Here is a 23,038-nt window from a genome sequence, read left to right as displayed (position 1 = left end):
CCCTAAGCTCTTGTTCCTTCTTTTAGGTCTCGCTGCCTCGCTCCAGGATCATGTGCGTGCCAGGAAATACAAAGAGGAAACAGAAGAGCGACAGCGACGTGCAGCAGCAGCTGCCTCATCGTCATCCTCCTCCTCCACAGCGACGCCATCTGCAGTAGTTGCAGATCTGCAGCAGCATTATGGACAGGCACCACCGGCCCATAGCTATCTACATCATCCGATCCATCATGGAGCTGCGAATTTGAATGGCAGCAACAACAGCAGCAGCAGTACACCGCACAAACTGGAGCGTAAGCTGTCGAATCATTGCCAAAATTCTACACTAGAAACCGATACTCATCTGTGATCTTTTTTAACTCCTCTTTAGTTGGGGTCAAGCGAACGTCGCCTTTAGCACCGCATCAACAGCCGCCTCGTCCCTCAAAGATACCACACTATGAGCAGCCGCCGCATGTCCATGCCCATTCACATTTGTATGCCAATGGCGGACAGGTGTTGCCACCGCCACCTTCACACGATGCCACGACGCCCTCGCCAACGCCTTCATCCTCGTCCTCGTCGTGTGGTCGACGCAGCAACAATAACAATGGGAAAATGCATGTGGAGCCACCGCTGTTGATGAGTCCGGAGATAAATTCCCTGATGGGCGATGAACGGCCGCTGCAGCTGTCCACGAATCCACATCATCTGATGCAGCAGCAGCAGCACCACCACCAGCAGCAGCAGCAGCATCACATTCATCAGCAGCAGCACCTGAGAGTCGCTGCACATTTGGGGCACTCCCATGGCCACGGTCATGGCCACAACCCCAGCCACGGCCACAGTCATAGTCACAGCCACAGCCACAGCACCACCCCCACATTGGGGGTCATGCAACGCAATGCCAATGCCAATAATGCCGCCGATGATGGTAAGCTATATGTGGGCCAACCCCAAAAGATAGGGCCACAAGCACATCAATATCAGCCACGACCACCGCTTGCACAAGTATCCAATAACAAAGCGCAAAAAAAATTACACAATCGCCTCTACCATCAGCACCAATATTCCACACGATTCTCCTCCGCCCAGCGGGTGGCAGAAGATTTAACCATTAAGAAGGTCGAACCGGAAAAGGAGTCGGTCTCGGATGAGATTTCGAGTTCCTCCTCGAGTTCCGATTCCAAATCTGATTCATCTTGATTTTTGAACACCTCCCACCAAAACACCACACATTTTTATGCACTCAAAATTATACAAATCTTACTTTTTTATGTGTAAATATACAAATTAAAAACAAATGAAACATTTTCAATGGTGCGTGTATTGTTTAGTAGCTTTGTCCCCCCATTTATTCGTAGAACACTCTATTTTTGATTGCAATTTGTATGATTTTTATTTTGGGAGTGGCTATTTTAACTATAATTATTATTTTATATATCCTTCTTTTGATTTCTTAATGCTTTGTAACAGAGCCGACAGCAGAAAATCTGTACAAGTTGAAACTAAAATCAAAAATGATTCCAAATTTATAATTTTCCTCACTTTATTTTTGTTAGTTAATAGTTAGCATTCCGAATAAATTATACGATTATTAAACGGGTTTGTCATTCTATTTCCACACACATCAAAATATCCAAACAAAAAGCAACATTTTTTGTATCATATATAAAAAAAAACCGACAAGAAACAACTATAACCAAAAGCCAACAACATCAGAACATGCTAAAATGTACCATCCAACTGATTATAGAACACATAGAGAATGTGTTCTAAAATCTTTGGTATGTACTATAATCCTGCGCCTCCTCCCTCTTTATCGTAAGCGTCATGCCAAATCAATCATCTAAATATTTGCATATATAACATGTTATCCGAGAGCCATATACACCCCAACACACACCACACTCTACACACAAACACAAAATTCTTTTGTAAAAAAAAACCAATCACACATTTAAAATTAACACCAAAAAACAAGGAAAAAAAACTTAAATTCTTCTGGAATGTTATTACAAATAATATGCATAATTAATTTTCAATTATACTAAACGAACAACACAAAAATACAAAGTTAATTGGTTATACCGAAGAACAAAAAAAAACCTTAAACCATCTTATCCAGCCCTCCTTATGATCCCTATTATATTATGCTCTACTCCATACAGTTAACGATTTGGCAACGCAACGCACTATAACTAATTACGATCCCAGACGTCGCCTTCGCACGACTCTGTCGGGCGCAACCAAACTATCGGCATCATATACGAGTAGTAATCAGAATTACAATCAGAATTTGAATGGATATGTCCTGGCCGATAGTAGTAGTAGTTGCTCCCACAGTATATCCCCCAAATGACCATTGAATCGAATCGATTGAATTTCGAAATTCGAACAACCTCCAAAAATAAAAAAACATGTTTGTTGTTGGAAAATGATAAACCCAAGTAACACGAAAAATTCGAAAAGAAAATACCTACAAAAAAAAAAAAGACAAACAAATATTTAATTTTTGCGTTTAATAATTTACCTACTAAAAAAAAAATCGAAAAGTACAGAATTTATATGCCAAAAAAATCAGAAAAACAAAACAAATCCGTTATTTATAAAACCAAAATTTTTATAAAAATTTTAACGAGCATGAGGTAAGTTCTGTTGCCGCTAATTGGTTTTCCTTTTTAATGATTATGATTTTACTTATGATTTTCTTTTAATTTATTTCAATTATCATTTTTCGTAACACTCTCTTTCGTTTAATCATTAACCCACTCACACACACACACACACACACACCACAGAAATCCCCATGTCCAACCACTCACACACACCCAAAAAACATTTCCCCCGCTGCACGCAAAACGCAACGCAACTGTACCTCAGATAAACACAATGCTTAGGGCCACGCACCAACACACACACACACGACGAATCCTAAACAAAAATGAACCCAAAATCACGTCACAATCTTAGATCTCACAGATCTGCTAAGAATACAAGGTGCACACAATTTCTAATACTAATTTTTTCATATTCCACAGATGATGTCATTGCCGCTGATGATGAGTCCCATTGGCAGCATCGCGTGAGCTCTGGTTTCGATCGATTGGTGGCGTTTGCCAGCACCGAATTGGACAAGACACGGCGCAGCATTGATGGGGACACAGTGCCGGCTTCCATCAGTTGCAACACATCGCCGGATTCGGGGATCACGCACAGCAGCAGCAATTCGGATGCAGTGCGCACGTTTCTGTCTACGTCGTCCAGCTCCTCGCAGTTGGAGCTGCCGATTGGTAGCGGTGGCAGCGGCAGCAGCAGCCATAGTCTGTACGGCAGCAACCAGGTCCACAATCTGAGCAATCATTTGCAGCAGCACAACTCCAGCGGTAGTGGCAGCAGCAGCAGTGGCGGCAGCAACAGCAGTGCCAACAACATGGTACATCATCACCAACAACAACAGCAGCCGCTGCAACAGTTGCAGTCACAGCAGCACCAGCACCAGCACCAGCAGCAGCAACATCATCAAATGACAGATCATCTGAGCGACAGCAGCATGAAGTCCACGGCTGGTAGCTCCCTGAAGACCGTCTCTCCGGTGGATCCCAGTGCCATTGACTCGCCGCCATTGTCGGATGTTGGGTTGCCACGAACTCCGAGTCCGAGTGCCGCCAGTGTGGCGACCCCTCCGCTGGCAAATGCTCCGTTGGGGCTGGGCAACGAGCTGGGAATCCCACTGAAGTACCAGCGCAAGTCGAAGAGCGGTTCGGAGAAGCACTACAAGAAGAAGTTCTGCGAGCGGAATTGGGAGTACGACTGCGACGAGCTGTTGGCCTACTCCAATTCCAGTGCGCCGCCCACAGCAGCCGATGCGGCTGGTAATGGACCGCCTGCACTGCTGGAAACGCCGAGCGTAGTTGGAGGTGTTGTTGCCAACATGATGGGTGGTAAATCGGGAAAATCGCCAAAAGAAAAATCATCGCCTCATCACAGTGCCAACCATAATGCGGGTTACCATCACAAATCATCCAAGTTCCGGCCGAAGGGCAAGGACTGGGACTGGTCTCTGGACAGCCGCAGTCAGACCGGCGATGGGCTGCTGCCACCCACATGCCCCCCGAATGGAGCGAACAACAATAATAATAATAACACCACCACATCGAGTAATTAATTTAGTTAACTAATTTAGTTCAATTTACTGAATGGAAAAAGGAAATGAAATCCAAAAAATCAATCCCCCCCATGCGACACAAAATGCTCTTTTTAGCCAGATTAGCCAGAGTGGAACATGTTGTATGTAATTTTAAAAAATAAGAGTTTTTTATAATTTTAACGAAATGAATTGTGTTTTATCCGCATGGTTACCTTTTTGTATAGACCCCCAACCCAACCTCACATTTGTTTTTCAGTTCTGCCCAGCCCGGCCCTTTCTATTATATATAGTTATTGTCCTGCCCAGCCCCCTACTGCTACTACTATTACTACTACTACAACTAAAACTAGTGTGTTTTTATTTCGAAATTGCAAACATTTTAAATTAGGCTAGACGCGTTTTTTCGTATTAGTTTTGTAAGAGAAGAGTTTGAGGATGACAATGAGCCCCCCGAGAAAGAGAACCCCACGCTTTGCTGATTGAACAATGTTACTGACTTTCTATATTACCGATTACCAATTATTACTATTATGTATTTAATTATTTGTCTCTTTTATTGTTTAATTACGTTTTTTGTCCCTAAGTTGAAAGTTTTTGCCTTTATTATTAATTTTGAAATAAAACAAATTGTCAACTAATTAAAGAACTTTGTGTTTCTTCTGTTCTTATCGTATCCTTTTATGGTTTGTTATTCAACCGAAAGATGAATTGGGACCAACCCTCCACAGAAAATTCAAATCCCTACCCCGTTTTGCCCCAATTGAACGTTGCTTCCAACCAAATCGAAAACGAATAAATAGAGAAATATGATATTAAAAGGGTAAAAAATAAAAGTAGCAAGAATTTTTTCTTTGCATTAAGAGACTTGGCAGCAATAATATTTCAATAATTGAGCAGCACTTTATAACGATATATAATATACATATTTATATGGCACAAGACAATTTCACATTCTTTTGGTACTTTTTTCATATATGTATTTTTTTTATTTTCTAAGGTTTTTTTGTAATAATGCAAATATGGAAATAGAAATATGGGGAATACGGGGTGCTATAGGAGTGCTCAAAAAATAAAAAAAACAGACAGCCGCAACAAAAATGATGTGTACTTTAACAGATGATTAATCGCAAAAACAATAAATCTAAACAAAACTGAACAGTAGAGGAAATTAGATAATGTATACAAGCAACATGCAACATGCAGTAGCAGCAGCAGCATCAACAGTAACAGCAAAAGCAGCAAACAGAACAACAAGTAACCTTATTAATTAATGAATTTTCCACCTCAGCGAGATAACAACAATTTTATATATATATAGCAGGCATATACAACATATACATATATACATATATTATAAATATAAAATATAGAAGTCGGGGAAGAAACTCAACAAAAAATATCAGGAAAACAATAATTAAAAAATGATTTACAAAAAGCATTTAACAAAAAACCAGCATAACACCAACAAAATATATTAGCAAACAGTAAATAATAAATAAAAGGAAAGCAAATAATAATAACATTAAAAGAAAATTATATATATATACGTAAAACATATATAAATAAATAAAAAAAAAATAGAAATAGCAAATAAAGGGAATTTCAAATGTGCTATTAGCGTAGTGTAAAGATTAACAAACAACAATATTATGAAACTAATGGAAATACATCAAGGGGCAGTACACGACTTTTATACGTACATACAATATATATGTACATATTATATAGGAATATACCCATTTACAATATACAGAGCCCGAACTAAAATCGGGGAAATCGCAAATGAGAAACGAAATGAAATAAAAGCAAGTGTTGTAGCAAATGGAATATTATTTTGGCGCTATTAAAACAAAATGTCATGTAAAATGCATATAAAATATTAATAAAAAATAGTTAAATTTACATGTAAAATTTATAAAAAACAAACAATCTATAAAAAGAATATAAAAATGTCGGAAAAAAATGTGAGAGGAAGTAAAAAAACACAGTAAAGGAGCACACACACCACACACGCATATTAACATTAAAAAGGTATTATTATGTATATTTAACAAATATTTATTGCATATTATTATTTTAAACTTAAACGTTTAATAAAAAATATTAAAATATAATTAACACAGATGCAATGAAGTGAGTTTTATTGGGATATGGAAAAAGGCAAGTCAGGATGAAAAGCTATGAAAAGAGTTAAGGATGGTACGAGATGCCGATTTATTCCGAAGTGTTATCAAAAATAGAAAGATCCAAGCATTGGTTTCTGGTGTTTTTCTGTATTTTATGTCATTCAAATATCTTATAAAAAAGTACAGTTTTGGTTCGTTTTAACTTGAATGCATTGTTTCTGTATAATTGCATATCAATTTCATATCTCTATAAAGTGTTCCCGGTGACAAATATGTTCCATTACATTTAAATACCATACCTTATCAGCTATTTCTATTTGCATAGTATATTTGTTTGCTATTGCTGAAAGCGGGGGATCCTAGGGCGTGCACTTGTTTATCTTTCGTTTACTTACGACATTAAATACATATTGGATGTAGTGTGTTTATGTTAGTCTATTGGATTGGATTTCTGATTATTGTAGGACTTTATGATTACATTACGTTTGCTGACTATGCATTTAAGAAATTCTCTGCTGAAACTCAATTGTTTCCCCTAGCGTTTGCGTCTTGCGTTTTGTTTTGTGTAAATGAGTGTATATTTTTGTAATGTACTCGTATAACATTCTATTAAACTATTTATGTGTATATTTTTTATTGGTTTCTGGTTTTTTCGCCTTTTGCTTATGCATTTTGTATGTTTGTATGTATAGTTGTTTTATTTTTCCTGTGGCATATGCTTTTTACACATGAATTGTTTTACAATAAAGCCTGAGGCACATTTATCATTTCTTTTTGTTTACAATTACGTTTTAAAAAACTTTACTCGCACATAAAATTGTTGTCTTAGAACGGAATTGGGTTCGGTAATAGACTTTTTACTTTGTTACACAAATTCTGAAGAAATAAAATATATTTTTATAGCTAAACAAAAAATTTGGAAGAAAATGATGCGACTACCTGAAACGATATTACAACTAGAGTTCCAGACACTAGAGAACTCGCATAAAGCCCAAAGCGGAATAGTAAAGATAAGAACCTAGAGAACTACACGTAAGAGAACAAAATATATAAAAAACATTTATAACAAACAAACACTTATAACTAATCGAAGAAGAATCAAAGCATTAAAGATAAAAGATACATAGATAGAAAGTATAGTAATAGAACGATCAAGGGGTGGGGAGGTAGTGTTAGTAAAATCGAAGGAGGCACCTATCCACATGTCTATATCTATAATCTGAACAAATGAATACCGTACAATACTATACAAACACACAATTGAATTCTGGCAATTTTTTAACTAAAACTTTCTTCCATATGACCCATGAATAAATATGCGGAAATATCTCACGCTAGAAATAGTTCTGGGGTCATAGGAATACTCGACATGCGCCGAGATAATACGCAGTTCTTTAGTTCTCTAAGATGTACATTCGTTTTACAATTACATATTGTTTGTAGATTTGTTTTCCGTTTTTAAAACCGCTGCACACGTTTCCTTCATTCAGACTTTAAGTTCGTTTCGTTTTTGTAAGGTTTGTTCAACAGTAAAATCTATCATCCATTTACATACAGAAATCAATCGTCATTGGTTTAAGGATTAGGTTAATATTACAATAACAATATACAACAATGGGGTGGGGCCTGAGGGTAACAATAGATACGATAGATAGAGGATGTGAAGCTTCAGCTTCAGCTCGCTCACTCTCTTGGGCATGGAAATTTTGGATAGTTTTGAAACCAATTAAAGGCAGAAGCTAAGCTGTGGTTAAGAGTTTAGTTTGGGATTTTCATGGCGAAGAGAAAGCTCATTCTGTGTGCGGGAGAGACACTGATACATCGAGGCACGGGATTAACTAAACACGAAATGAACACAACAATAAAATTAAACGAGACGATCGGATGGGAGAGGATAAGACATTTCTACAACTGATCCACATGCTCCAACAGATAGGCCACCACAGTGGCATCTTCGGGCATTTGGGCAACAGATTTGTCATCCTTCTCCTCTCCTTTTTCTTCCCTTGGTTTTGTAATCTCCTCCTGAGCCTTCTCTTCGTGCAAATTCTACAAGGTATCCAGTATACTGCTGGGCGAACTGTCATCCATTAGGGAGTCCGAGCTGAGGGTCAAAGCGGGATTCTCATCAATGCACGCGGGTACAAACGCAGACGAGGGCCCTAGGTCTATGGTGCAGCCATTGATCAGGAAATCCCGATGCAACTCCACGGGACTGTAACGAAAGCAGGGCGTGGTTATGGGCGTCGTGGGCATCGACTTGGATATATCCATTGTATTGCGAGCGCTGTACGAGACATAGGCCCCGCCTTGAATGCCATTGCTCGATGTTTCCCAGTTGAACGATGGCGAGATGTTGAAGAAACCATTTGTGGCATTGAGGCTGCTTCCTCCTCCATCTACTCCATTGCCACTTCCATTCCCATTAAGGGCAGCCAGACTGTTGTTATTCTGCTGTTGATGCGGCAGCGGTGTGGAGGGCACAGAGCGCGAGACAATGCCCGCAGAACCACCACTGCTATAGCCAGAGGAGGAGCCAGCCGAGGAGCTGCATGTGGTGGCCGTTTGCTGGGAAATGTTCCCGAACTTATTGTTGAAACTCGGCGATATCATGGCACCCACATCCACTTCGTAGAGCAGAGCAGCGGCAGCCTCCACGTCCTTCAGGGGTGCCACAGCCACTGAATTCTGACTGTTGCTGTTCTCCGAATAGAAGGTATCGCTCGCATAGCTGGAAGCCTGAAAGCTGGTCTGCCGATTGAAGCTGGGCGACGGATGGCAGCTTCTCTGTAGCTGTGACAGCGGCACCGACTGCGAGCGTTGCGTCTCCGTCAGATCCAGATCGTCGCCACCCGTCAGGGCCAGGCTCGTCTCCAGATCCATAGAGTTCTGATTGATCATGGGATCCGCACTGTTTGTGTCTGGGAAGGAGTTTGATCCACCAAATGGCCAATTTCCCACCATGCACTGCTGCAGCAACGAGGGGCTTGGCGGCGCCGAGGCTGAGGTGCTTGTGGGATAGCTATAGACATAGCAGCGTTTTCTACGCGTTGCCCCAATCATGGGATCTCGATTGCCATCGCAGTCGAGGGATTGCTGTTTGGTTAGCAAACTAGAACGTTGCCGCATGCGCGTGACGCCAGGACTGGCAAAGCAATTTTGACTGGAATTTGTTGGATTCTGATTCTGCGGCACTTGGGTTGTGGTGGTTGCAGGTGGTGGTGCTCCTCCTCCGCCTCCTCCATTGTTGATATTGGGGGAAATGGGCAGAAATATACAATTCTTGTTGCTGCCATTGCTGGAGGCATTGCTCAGGCTGATCTTTCGTCTGTTGTTCTGGTTGGGATTGCCATTTATTGGCAGCTGTTTGGTTCGCAGCTGCAGCAGTTGCTGTTGTTGCTGGCTATGTTGTGGCTGCTGCTGTTGCGGTTGATGTTGTTGGTTTTGTTGGTGTTGATGCTTCTTTGACATTAAAGCCAGAGACGCTGAGGCAGAACCCACATTCGCTTGACCGGGCAACAATGTCGATGAGACGACCAGTCCCCCCTGTGGCGAGGGCATGGCCGCTGTGGCTTCACGATTCGACTGAGGCTGCTGGGTATGGGTCTGTTGCTGCTGTTGCATCGCTGGCGCCATTCCCGCCTGTATCGTTGTCGTTGTCGTTGTCGACGTTGTTGTCGGTGCTCCTTGTGGATTTCTGTTCTGTTCTACAGCATCTAAGGAATTCAGTTGTTTTTCCTCAGCGTCTCCCATCTGAAAATATTGAAGCAGCTCGGTGTCGGGCTCCTCGGAGTTCTCCTCATCCTCAACGGGCAGGAAGTAGTCGTCCAGCTCGTGCTTATCCATATTACAGATGCTAATCACCCGCTCCCTGGGCAAACCCAGATTCTCCGGCAGTCCCGAATCCTCTGCAGCGGCCGTCAGGGCAGCGGCACTCTCCGCCGCCAGCAGGCGCTTTGCACGCAGCAGAATCATGTTGCGTGAGGCCACCTTCGGTGTGGTGTTGTTGCTGTCCATGCTGCTGGAGGGGCTCACCGAACTGGAAATCATCATTTGCGCTGGCGGCCCCATGGACATGGGTCCTGGCGAGATGTCCGGTGGCGGTGGTGTCGCCGCTGTCGTTGTGATCACGGGAGGGACTAGCAAGGTTCCCCCGCCTCCCGTTGTACCGCTGCTCGGGGAGTTGGCCCAAAATCCTTTCGTTTGTTGCGCCTTAAGCACTTTTTTGCAGAATATATTGGATGTATTGTAGTCCTCCACCTCGTCCTTGATCACCATAGTTGTGGGCGATGGCTCATCTTGCTGCTGTGTGAGCACAACCGTTGGCGGCACCACACCCAACTCCATGATCTTGGGCGTCAGATTGCGCACCGCACTGTTGCTCCGCTGCTCTGTGGCGAGGTTCATGGGCATCATTTGATGTAGATAACTCATTGGTGGCTGCTGCTGCAGTTGCTGCTGGGATTGGGACTGGGACTGGCACTGAGACTGGCACTGGGACTGGTGTACGGGTGAGTCTAAAATCTCCTGCTTGATCTTTATCAGCTGCTCCGTTTTCGGTTCATCGATGGCATCTTGACTGCTGCCTGCATCCTGCTGCCCGGCCACCAATTGATTGCAGCTCGACTCTGAGGATGTCGAGCCTTTGCGTTTCTTTTTGCGTCGCTTCTTCAGTGGACCCATATCCTGGAAAATGAAGAGTGTAAGACCGATCAATTCTAAGGTGTTCCCCCTCCCAAAACTTCCAACTTACGGCCAAAACACGCTTCTCTTTGGGCTCCCGTGGTGTGTACTTTTTGGCGCCCAAATGTACACCCATAACCGTGGCATTGTTGCTCTTGATCCGCGTGCTCAGGTCTGCAATGCTATCTAGTTTCGTGTTCAGCAGCTTTTCCGCCCAACTGCGCACCACATCCCAGTTATCGCTGTCGCCAGTCGCCATCGGAGGCAGCACAACACTCGGCGAGTGATTCATCTGGGGCATGGCAGTAGCTGTTGCTGCCGTGGCATCATCTCCTGTGATTTGTTCGCTTTTGCAGAGTGCCGGCAATTGTGGCGGCGTTAGCTTCGTGGTCTTGCGCATGGCCGCATAGCAGTAGCGAGAGTTTCCACGCGTGCCCAAACGACGTGGACGCACGCCCGGAAAGACTTGCTTCATGACTTTGCCAAAGTCCGCCGTGGACAAGGGCTTGATGCTCAGGCGTTCGCAATAGGCACTGGAAAAAGGGTGGAACATAAGCCATGGAACTGATAATGAGGTTCTTTCACTCACATGTAATCATTGTACACATCCTGCTTTGGTATGGAGACCTGAGCATCGTGTTCCAAATGGGAGCGCACCCAGTTAATGGTGTGATTAATCTCAGAGCGTGTGCCCAGCGGATTCTGTGGCTGCCTCAATGGATCCGAGTCCGCGCACTCCCCCGGCAGACGCAGATAAAGAAATAGTTTCTCAATGGGCTTCAACACCGCCACACGTTCGAGAATCTGCGAGATTTGTAGCTTGGCATTGTCACTGGTAGGAGGATTATAGGAGAGTTATGCAATCAATGCCACAGATAAATGGGAATATACTCACTCAATACTGGCCTCAATCACCTGCTTCACGCGTCGCATCTTCTCCTCAGAGGCAGCGTTCGAGTTGGATAGCGCATTCATTACATTTTCAGCTATGGTGGAATTGATGACGCCACTGGTCGTGGGCACTGCTTCGACGGGATGCCTCTGGGTAGGACCCACGCCCGCTATGCCAGGCGTCCCTGTTGCTGTGTTCGGTGTGGTTGCTGCCGTGCTTGTGGCACTCACAGCCGATGCACCACTCATGGCATGCATCAGCTGTTGGGCCGTATTGAAGTTGAAGGCATTGGCAAAGGCATTCCCGGCGACCGTTGCAAACGGATTTGCCTGCAGAACGGACGTTGTGGCACTGCCAGCATTTGTAAACGGCGGCGGCACAAAACCACTGGGAGCAGGCACGGTCACGGTTACAGGTACATTTGTGTGGTGGCTTGTGGGTGAGACCTGGGTGGGACAGTGGGGGCCAGCGACACTGCCCACAGGCACGATGGTCAGGGGCGAGGCCTTGGCATGGATGATGGACGGGGCCTGAAACCGTCCCGAGCTATACGGTACGTCCGCTGGCTGTATGCCCGGGAGTCCAGGTATCCCGCTGTTGCCATAAGGATGGTTTGTGGCTGGAAAGTTTTGACTCGTATTCGGGAGTTTCTGGAGCGGGATGGGAGATGGAGCCGAGGCTAGAGCTGCTGCTGATGCTGTTGGCGCCGCTGCTGATTTCGTCCACTGCGCACCCAGCTGGCCATGCTTCTCGGACATGATATATGTGCTGGCTAGGTGCTAGCGGCGCCTCCGATTCCCCGCACTCGTTTGGCTACTCGTTTGCTCTGCTCTGTTGCTGCTCTGTTTTTTATTGTGTGGATGGATTTTCCTTTTGGCGAATTGGTTCCGTTCCGGAGTGTGTTACGCACTAGCCGGACGAGCTGACGCGTGTGTGTGGAGTGCCTTAGGAGATGAAGATTGCGGAGTCGATAACGACGAACATTTTGACGGCGAATGTGTCGACTACGACAGAACGACACAACGGAAGATACGGATTGCAAGATAATAAAGCATTTTCGCTTTTGGCGATCGGCTGTGATTCGATTGGGCGCGATGTGCTAGCCCTGGGCCTTGCTACGCACACTTTGTCAAGTAAAAACTGTCTAGACTAGTCTACTGCCACTCTGAATGCGACTTTCTAATTAGACTATACCTAAATAAAATAGAATAATCCATTTTTTCGATTAGAGATAAGAAAAAATATCTCGTTCTGCGTCTCGAAATTATACACCGTGATGCCAGATCGTCGGAGCACCAAACGTGCTAATTTTCACCAACATTATGAGATGTAAACACGGTGTTGTATTCCGATAAATTGAAGTGTTATAGTTGCTTAAATTACCAAATGTTTTTATAAACATAGTTTATTAACAAGCTAATGTATGCGTATGCATGTGCAATCAGTTTTCGTTTTATATGGATGTTTTCGCTGCTATCGTTATCGCTACTGACCAGGGCAGGCAAAAAATGATCCAGTTCATACATTTGTCTACAAAATGAACTTAAAAAGCGATAAGTGAAATAAATGCATCTCCGTATGCATTCGTTATCCAAATATTTCATCAAAAGAATTTTCTATGTATCTATTCTTTTAAAATACCACACCAAAACGTAACTTGGACCATGGTTTCGGGAACCACCAACCGGAACCAGCGAGGCTAGTGCCTCAAGTGAACCCCTAGTGAGGCTGTCCATCCCTGTTGAAATAAAATGGCCGAGAATTTTTTCACTCGCTTTACACAACACTTTCAGTAATACACAAATTTTAACACTGAAAGTACTGCAAATAACGCGGTTCTTTAAATATAAAACCCAATAACACATAGAAACAAATATGCCCATTGAAATTGGTCCAAAAACCTGTCGGGTGTGCCTAGAAGAGAGCCCACGCCTGCAGCGTCTCGACGAAACACGCGAGGAAGGCGAGGAGACTCCAAACGAAATGCTCATACAGCTGCTCGGAGTCTCGTACAGCAAGGTAAGTGCCGAGCACCCCCACTCGCACTCCCCATTGACGTTATTTGAGTGTTAAAAGTGATCATATTGGTTTTGCTTTTCGATTCAGTTGAATGACAAAGAAAATATACCAGACTGTATATGCAAGACGTGCAAGGTGGAGCTGAATATGGCATTTCAGTTCCGAGAAAAGGCTTTACGAAAGCAGGCGTGCATCGAAGAGTATTGCCGTGAGATAGGCATGTTTGATGAGGCGGATGAGTTGTTCATCAAGGAGGAGGAAAGTCAAGGCGATATGCACGGCGAGGAGACGCTTTACATTCTGGAGGAGGGTGCCGACAAATCCGAAGGTGGCGAATACCTTGTATTGGAAGAGGGCGAAGAGATGCAGGAGCAGGAATATGATCAGAAGGAAGAAGAGCAGCATGAGGAACAAGAGCAGGAGCTCATAACAGATAATATTGAGTATTTGGAGGATAATTATTCCATCGAAATGAATCCCGAACAGAATGAAATTGTTCTCGAGACGAGCAAACCGTTCGAGGAGACGTCAACACAGCAACTGGTCCTCACGGAGGCGGCTAATGCCAGTCTTAAGAACAAACGCGGACGCAACCGCCGTGTGGAAGGACTTCGTGCTTCGAATGTGATGAAGGGCGGCTTTATCTGCGATATCTGTGGAAACTACTACGAGAAACGAGGACGCATGATGGAGCATCGTCGTCGTCATGACACCGTCTGTCAATACCAGTGCGAGTAAGTGTTGGGGACCAGTGAAAGGTTGTAGGGTTGAAACACTTTAATGATTGTCCGCCTTTCATTTGCATTTACAGACTGTGTGACGCCGAGTTCCATGTGCGCGAACAGCTGCGCAAGCACATGTACTCCCACACCGGCAGCAAGCCCTTTAAGTGCAGCTGGTGCAGCCGTCAGTTCTTCTATGAGAGCGTCTTGAAGGCCCACGAGAAGTAAGTGTATATAGAATTCATCACCATCCCACCCCGGCTAATAGATCATTTCCCTTCTCACAGTGTGCATCGCGGCGTCAAGCCGTATGTGTGCAAGGTATGCGACAAAGCGTTTGCGTATGCCCACTCTCTGACCAAGCACGAGCTCATCCATTCGGACATCAAGTTGTACCGCTGCGACTATTGCCAGAAGGACTTCCGCCTGCTCCATCACATGCGCCAGCACGAGGAAACAAAATGCCATCAGAATGCTGTGATGATAGCCGAGAGCTCGCGCGTGGAGATGATGGGCGTCGAGGTCAAGATGATGCACGAGGACGCCGAAATGCATGCCCAATGACGAACAAAGAGGTACTCCTTCTAGATGTTATCTTACTCTTAAACAAATATTACTACATATGTATCACCTGAATACAAATCCAAAATAATGTATAGCAAGACCCAACTAGAACTGCTGCAATTCTAGCAATATATAATTTATATATGTACATATGTATGTGTGTCTATATTTTTCTAAAGGGATGAAACAAGTCCGATGGTCTTTGGTTTTGGGCTTCTTATCTGTCGACTGCAAGGCTTTCTGAATGTTGGCCTAAAATCTCCGACAGAGCATAGATATTAGCCAATTAGGATCAAAAGCAGGTTCCTCATCCGAGATGCTCTGTATGTAAATAAAAAACTCTAAATATATTTATGAAATAAAATAATTGCACTTAACTTACATCGTCGTAAGTAGGCCACACATTTTAATCCAGGATCGTTTCATTCAGGTAGCAGGCACTTCTCCCAATTTATTCCCTTTTCAAATCCTTGCTAAATTTTGAATGGTTCCAGTGTGACCGCGGATTAATCGATAAAATAATATACCAAATCGTACCGTCTCATTTTTAAAATATACCGCAAATATACCGTAATCTTAAATCATTTTCTCGAATTTGATGTTATATTTAATATTACAAGGTAGTTAGGATTCTCAGCGCTAAAACTATAATTGTATCCAAAGTAAGTGGGGATAGAATAAAGACTCATTGTTGCTATGAAAATGCCCATGTTACGAGAGAGAATTTACCCCAAAAGAGATGGAGAAAATCCCTATGGGAAAGAGACAAATTCCTCGAGGGACATTTGAAAAGCATGCGTATGGGAGTTTTGATACCCTTTATTCTTAAAAATACCCTAATATGCAATATAATAAACGCATGCAATTGATTAAATATACGATTACATTCCGATATACCGTAAATATACATTTAGCTCATTTTCGTAGTTAAAATATCCTGAAAATATAATTATCCCTGATAATTTCACAGCACGCACACAAAGGACCAGCAATTTGGAACGTTGATTTTTAATATATCGATATATTTAATGATACGATACTATCGGTGCGACGGTTTTGGCGCCAAATTGATCGAAAATCAAAATTTTTAAAAGTAAAATTGTAGGTGTAAGGATATAAGTGAAAAAAAATGGATAATATCCATATTTTGTTCAGCTGTTACATCGTTAAAACTGCAATAAATACATTGATAATAAATTAAAACATGTATTTAATCCCATGCCAATAATATGTGTGCGCATATTTCTTTTTGGACTCCACACTTGCATACTTGTATTTTCTTTCGCTTTGATTCATAAATAAAATAAAAGAGTTCCGCTTTATCGCCAAATAAAAACACTAAATGAATATCCTTTAATTTAATCAAAGCGCTTCAATTGCCAATTAAGGGGGGGAGGAACACAAAGCGAAATGGCGGAAATCGGGGGAAGCCCAAAAGAAGCTGTCAGTCGGCCCCTGAACTGCTGCCTGCCCCTGGGAGTAAAAATCCCCAACGAAATTGAAGTGCCGGGCAATATTTGATTTTCCTTATTTGTACAATCAATGTTGGGTGTCTTTTGGGGCCTCTCTGTGTGGGGTGGTGAGTGTGGGAGTTATGTTGAAAATTATGCAATAAATATGGACGGCTACATGTCGCCGCGAGTAAATAAAATGAAATGCGAAAAAACAGAACCAATTTGCACGGGAACGCATACAAAACATGAGGGAATGTACCATATCAAAGGAAGTTCCACCAAATTACATGACTTGAATAAGTTTTTTTGTGTCCTCTGCTGCTGCTGCTGGTGTCTCTCTCTTTTATTTTGATCGTTTCTCCTGTGTATTTTTACCACTTTAGTGTTATACAAAAAAAACAAAAAGAAAGTTCTTATGGACACGAGAAAAACCTTTTGCACCCCCCATGGGGTTTTGTATTTGATTGCGGAATGGTGGTGGTGGTGCTGCGAGTTGGATGAGGAATGGGCGGAGGACCTACAGCAGGATGAGACCCGCAGCGAAACAAATTCAAAGAAATTTGCACGCGATTTGACATGTCGAATCCATAAAAGCGCTCAAACGATTGGATTATGGGTGTGAACGTAGAACCACAGACGAAACTCAATTGCCAAATTGAGATTCGGTCCTTTTAAACTGATTACGTGGCAGTCCAGGGCTATCAATTGCAAATTTATTTCCCTCAACCTCATCCCATCCCCACAAGAAACCAAAAAAAATACCGAAAACCCCTTTCAGTTGAGGCTTAGCCTTGACCTACGAGCCATGACTCGCCATCGAGTCGACTTGACTCATCAGAAGAGGCGCCGCCACCTTTTTGTGGCAAACAAATCAGTAAATTTACGAGCTGAATTGCAAATTCAGCAGCACTGACTGACATTGGCAAATCTTTGAGAGGGAGAGAGAGTTTGCATATGAAACAGGTAAGTATATATAGAAGGCCGAAGAACTTGGCCAACTTTCCCCCATCTTTCAACTGTCTACCTCTCGTGGGTGTGCTCTTTCTGTTTTGGGTTGAGTGGCATTTCAATGTCAAGTGGTTTAGAGGAAAGCTCAGAAATCAACTCAGTGTCGCCATCTTCATCTCTATCTGTCCCCTCATTTTTGGCAACAACTATTCTGCATAATTCATGTATTTTATTAAAAGAAAATGCAAAACCAACAACGAACGAATCCACCTTCGAGGGGGGAGCGGGGTGGTTGGAGAGATGTGGCGAGTGCTTGTCAAATGGCAGCTGTAAACTAAATGTTTTATATTCATTTATTCCAGAGCATAAACAATGTGAACATCACCGAGACAAACCGGAAGACCCGATGAGATCTTTTGGTGAATGCTGTCCGTGTGTACTTATGTATGTATGTATGTATGTAGGTCCTGTATAAGTTTGCATAATGTTATGAATGCCATGGTTAATGCATGTGCAACAGGATACCTCTCATGCTCCTCCATTTGTGGTTGCCTGCCATTCCCATCCTGAGGAAATTAGTTGCTCATAGTCGAAGGCATCCGCGTAGAGAAAGCGAGAGAGAGAGAGAGGGAGAGAGGGATAGAGAGCATCCTTCAGTCTACCGGCCCAAAAGGGAAAGCCATTTAAATGCCGAGAAATCCCTTTCAATGTAGCGCAACGTTCACGCTTGAAAGCCAAGCCAAAACAAGACCAAGAGCATTCAGAATGGGCTGAGAGGGTGTCTGCTCTGAAGCTGGATGCTGTGGGAGAATATACCCATAAACCCAGGCACGCCGCCACCGCCGCCAATCAATAAAACCCAAAACAACTGACGCTCTGGCGCATCAAATATTTGTAGGTCTCGGCCAGAGTTAAGATGTGGAAAATCCCCCGCAAAAACATTCGACGAAGCGAACCATTAAAAGTAAACGCTGTGGAAAATGAACGATGTTTCCTTGAAACGTGCACAGGCACAGGCACACAGGCACAGGCACTGGCATTGAATGAGATTTGCCTGTAATAAACACAAACAAATGAAATAATTTCTATGGCAAACAATAAGGCAGATATATAGATAAATCCTTATAAGGATGAATACACTGCAAAAAAAAAACAGATGTGGCAGTTAGGAATGGATTCGGAAAAGAGGATTATTTTTTAAGTTCAGAAACGAGAAAAACGATTTTTCTCTTAAAAGCGTTCCTAGGGAAGATGGTTGGCAATAGCTACAAATGCCTTGACTATATTGTCAGCCATCCTTTAGCTGGAATCAAAACTTTAGCAACATTTTCTTTCAGTGTTGTCTCATCTAAAGCAGCTGGATTCGTTTATGTGTCTATCTATGTATAATGTATAATGAAACGGAAGGATGGCCATAGACACGGCGGTACTGGGGAGGGCTGGGCGTGCACGACGGTGGGCAGTCTAGTTGGTTTTGCCAAATTACGCATACGCACAGTTGTGCCGTTTTTGGGAGGCGCCATAATTCATGACACACGGCGCTTGGCACTGGGGCAAACGGCTTCTCGACCCACGGACCCTCCAATAAAGACATCGGCAACGTAAATTGGTTTAAGCTGACGGCAACGGACAACCCACCAACAAAACCTCCGCCTCTACGCCTCCGCCATTGCCACATCGACTTTGACCTATTGCCCCACCACGCACGCAGCGGAAGAGACTTGTGTGGGGGAGCAGGTCTGAGCAAACAAACGGCAGGAAAATCAGGTTCGGAACTGAAGTCCCTGGTCCTCTGGCCAGGCAAAAGGTTATGCCAAATTACGTAAATTTTTGAGGCTCAGCAATAACAAGCGCATTCCCATGGCTACCGGATTCAGGATCCAGGGAGAGGGATACTACCATTATTCCCTCCTTTCTCTGTATGTGTGTGTGTGTGTGTGTGTAGGAGGAAGAGAAAAATATCCTACTTCAGATATAAATCATTTAAATTAACAACTTTTGGTTTATTAACAGAATTTATTGGCAGCAGTTTGTACAGCATCAGGGGTGCCGTGCCACCCGTTGCTGAGGTGAACACGCTTTTGGCTGCCACTTTGCCACCAGAAGCAGGAGGAGGTGGCCACCTTGCACCAGAAGAAGTAGGGGACGAAACGTTTGCTCGATGATTTGTTATTTGTTAGTGAAATGATAATAGCAACAAATGAGCTTTTATTGTTCCAATGGCCGAAGGAGCCGGCCTTCCACGCCTTAAAGCGCCGTCGTCATTGGGTTTACGATTCGATATAAATTCATGAAGGATAAGCCATTCAAAAGGGGATTTGCATAATTTGTTGCCTGTCCCTTCCTCCGTCTCTTTTCACTCACTCTCGTTCTCTCACTCGTTCTCTTTGTCACTCTTTATAGCCGTCTCTGTCTAGCTCTCTCTTGGTGATGTTGGGACAACAATACGACTCAAGTGAACAATGGCACCGCAATTACAAAAGTTCTACGGGATAACTGCCAACCGACCGACCAACCGACCACACTCATTCGGGATCCATTGTGCTCCACGACAAATGATCTATTCGAAGATTTTTCAGACCTGGCAGGGAATAAGGTCGGCTGTTGGTCTTCGAGGGAATCATCGGATAACCTGCCAAAATTCACCGGAAACTGTGTTCCAGCTCGAACATTAATCAGCCATTAATATTGTGTAAACGAAAACCGTCAACAAGCAACAGATGCTGTTGCCAGAACAGAACCTTTCCGATGTGTTTTCATTTTGTGAAAATATGATTGTTTTCTCTTCTGACGCACTGCCAGTGGTGATGCTGCTGCCTTTTGAAATTTAATTCCATTTTGTGTAGCCCGGAATTTTGATTCCATTTTTGCATTTAAATTTAAATATAAATTGGCACGTGCCAGGCCTTCACCAAACAAACGGCAAATGAAGGAAATCAGAACTGCAAAGGAACCGAACCCAAACGATGCGCACGTGTATGAGATGAGTGATTATTTTGAACTTGTTTAGGGGTGGCCCAAGGCTTCCCATGAGGGATGGGTTTCACTTTCATGTGTATGGCATCAGCTGTACGTTTTTTCCCCATCTCTGACAGCGAATTAAGATGCCAACAAGTGTGCCTCAAGTGCCTTGTAATTATTTTTACTTAATTTATTTTAATAATATTATTACAGTTTTATTATTTTTAATAATAATATGCCCAATATTTGAGATTACTGAGATTTTCTGGCACTGTTCTTAGCTAACACATGATTACTGCCATGTAATTCTGTTTAAAGGCTTCTATTTTCAGCCATAAAGTGCTCTAATATAAGGACAGACAGGCGTCTGTACTTCCTAAAAAGATTCATTTCATTCTGCCATAAACTTTGTCAACTTGAATTCGTCTTGAACCCAATTCAAGGCTCATCGACAGTCAAATGATACGTTGACCAAACTTAAAGCCCATAATGACAGACAATTTATTTTTTCTTGGGGTTTTTGGTTGCAAATTGGAGCGGTGCCACGCCCAGACATGCCACCACCGAATGATGCCTGGATGGGGCGCTCGCTCATCCAAATGAAGATGACAATCACTGAATGTTATTGACGATGCCCACCCGCCAACAAAAAGTTGTGAAATCAATGTTGATGATCTCGCCGCTCCCTCCACGAGGAAGAAGTCGAAACTTTCTCATTGTTATCTATCAGTATCTGGGCTCAGGACTGTAGGTCAGCGGCAGCAGCAGGCCTCGACTGTCCACAGAACTGTCACCATTGCGTGGCTTCGATGAAATGGAAAATATAAACAAAATCATTTGTCAAAACATTTCGAAATAGCTTTGCAAACTCTCGAGCTCGAACTAAGGGGCAGCAGCCGCCCCAGCAGAACCCCAAGCATTGGAGGAGCACTGTCCACAATGGGCGGTGGTGTGAAGGCGGAAACGGAAATGGAAGCGGAAGCATGAGTGCGAGAGAGTTGCCAGAGAATTGTTGGCCCAGTCCGCATTTTATTCCCCTTCCATCTGCATCTTCTGCTGTTGTCCCCGCTGCCCCTTCTGCTTCTGCTGTTGAGAGGTCAGTGGCTGTCTCTTCTACCATTCCCGGGTTGGCTCTGGCTTGCTCTCCTGATTAGTGATAAGAATGTTTTCTCTTTTTTGCTTTTACTCGGGTGCCACACTGGTGCCTCACACTTTTCCTGCTGGGCTTGCCCCCTTCATGTGCTGCCCCTTGTGCCACATTTTGCCTGCCTGCTCTATCTGCTTCTTGTGCAACCAAGTTTTTGCGTAGTCTCTCTGCTGGCTTTCGACCAAACATCGTTTGTCAAGCGATTTATTTCAATTATTGATGTTGAATGTTGCCTTTGCTTTGAGTTTTACTAGAGCCTTGTTATGTGGCTGGTTTGATAACAGTCAGGTCAGTCTCTGGGACACAATAGGGTATTGAGAACCCTCATTTCCACAGCCGCCCGAAAGCAGACAACGCATAATTTGGTTACCCAACACTCGAGGTCGCGCCCACAGCATATTTCCGCTTTATAATTATAATATTGCAATAACAATAGCAACGGATTTGGGGCCCGTACATAATTAGTGAAATGTAAAAATTAATCAATTTCGTTATAACCCAATTATAGGAAATTGCTAGCAACGCAATTAAGCCTCGTTTGACCAAAAATGGTCAAAATGCCAGAGCCATTGCAAGAGACTCCCTCCTCTTGGGTGCTGTCCCATTCAGGCACACTCTTTCCCCATCTAGGACCACTGTTTCCCCCACACACTCCGCTTTATAGATATCCCTCCCAACAAATAATAATAGAAAAAGCAAACAAGCAGCGCGATATGGGTTCCGATTTAGTTACGCCCTCAAAATGCGGGTCCAGACTGCTGTGCCCTTCATATGACGGGCATAACTGAATATTCTGTATGGCTTTATTTTTTCCGATACGACTATGCGAAATGCGAAATCAAGCTGGGGAATGCTGGATGCTGGTTGCTGGTTTCTGGCTGCCTGGGCCCCAGACACAATTTGTAAATTTGCATTTTGTGCGGCAGTAAATAATCCCCGAATGGATAAAGTTTTTCATTTAAATTATGATCCAATATGGACAACACTGACCGAATAACCGACTTTTGGCGGACGGGCAGAGAGCACATACCACACAGCACACACCGATGCATAATGTTAAAGACCAAATGGATATAAATGTGAGTGCATCAGCCATCTCATCTGCCATAAAGAGAATGAATGAACATGAGGAAAGTCTCTTCATTTGAGAGGAAAATGTGCTTTAGCGAATGTGTCAAAATGTATGGCTCATTAGGAAGATATCTAAAATTCAACAAACAGAATTAAATGCCAACGTAATAAATGAACCACATAATAAATCGACTTATTTTTTCTATTTTTTCGTTGTCATTGTAGAATATACAATAACAGATGTTTTGCCATAGCAAAATTTATAATTAAATATATGGAAAATACGGCCAAATATGGGCTTACACATTATACATTATACTAATGT

At 43.3% G+C, this 23,038-nt stretch overlaps 3 protein-coding genes across 8 annotated transcripts in view; 2 read left to right on the top strand and 1 right to left on the bottom strand.

Annotated features, from left to right (window-relative positions):
• LOC117586714 (histone-lysine N-methyltransferase, H3 lysine-79 specific) overlaps window positions 1–4,960 on the top strand; it is a 48,069-nt gene extending 43,109 nt beyond the window's left edge. For 2 of the 3 annotated variants that reach the window (XM_034276990.1, XM_034276991.1), the window contains exons 7-9: window positions 27–290; window positions 368–910; window positions 3,018–4,960. In XM_034276990.1, the coding sequence (XP_034132881.1) occupies window positions 27–290; window positions 368–910; window positions 3,018–4,144 (1,934 nt within the window). In that variant the 3' untranslated portion in view covers window positions 4,145–4,960. Of the gene's footprint in view, window positions 1–26; window positions 291–367; window positions 911–2,147; window positions 2,486–3,017 lie in introns of those variants that run through there. The other variant, XM_034276992.1, reaches the window with a different exon arrangement.
• A 1,432-nt stretch (window positions 4,961–6,392) lies between these two features.
• LOC117585974 (rho GTPase-activating protein gacF) lies at window positions 6,393–13,112 on the bottom strand. Of its 4 annotated transcripts, none has more exons than XM_034275785.1 (5): window positions 11,831–13,112; window positions 11,525–11,767; window positions 11,006–11,468; window positions 9,845–10,938; window positions 6,393–9,679 (listed from the first exon to the last, which is right to left on the bottom strand). In XM_034275785.1, exons 1-5 carry the CDS (start codon window positions 12,583–12,585, stop codon window positions 8,302–8,304), a joined length of 3,933 nt encoding a protein of 1,310 aa, XP_034131676.1. In that variant the 5' UTR covers window positions 12,586–13,112; the 3' UTR covers window positions 6,393–8,301. The 4 variants fall into 4 exon arrangements, with proteins under 4 accessions (XP_034131676.1, XP_034131677.1, XP_034131678.1 ...); XM_034275786.1 differs by having other exon boundaries at window positions 6,393–9,849; window positions 10,702–10,938; XM_034275787.1 differs by having other exon boundaries at window positions 6,393–9,874; window positions 10,736–10,938.
• A 453-nt stretch (window positions 13,113–13,565) lies between these two features.
• Window positions 13,566–15,280, top strand: LOC117586368 (zinc finger and SCAN domain-containing protein 12). Its single transcript, XM_034276394.1, has 4 exons — window positions 13,566–13,846; window positions 13,934–14,580; window positions 14,658–14,792; window positions 14,856–15,280. Exons 1-4 carry the CDS (start codon window positions 13,703–13,705, stop codon window positions 15,130–15,132), a joined length of 1,203 nt encoding a protein of 400 aa, XP_034132285.1. The 5' UTR covers window positions 13,566–13,702; the 3' UTR covers window positions 15,133–15,280.
• The last annotated feature ends 7,758 nt before the right edge of the window (window positions 15,281–23,038 follow it).

Source organism: Drosophila guanche, unplaced genomic scaffold, assembly GCF_900245975.1.
Source record: "Drosophila guanche unplaced genomic scaffold, DGUA_6, whole genome shotgun sequence".
In the NCBI taxonomy this organism is placed as follows: Eukaryota; Metazoa; Arthropoda; class Insecta; order Diptera; family Drosophilidae; genus Drosophila; species Drosophila guanche.
Note: the sequence above shows the minus strand (reverse complement) of the source record. Positions and strands in the feature narration are given on the sequence as shown.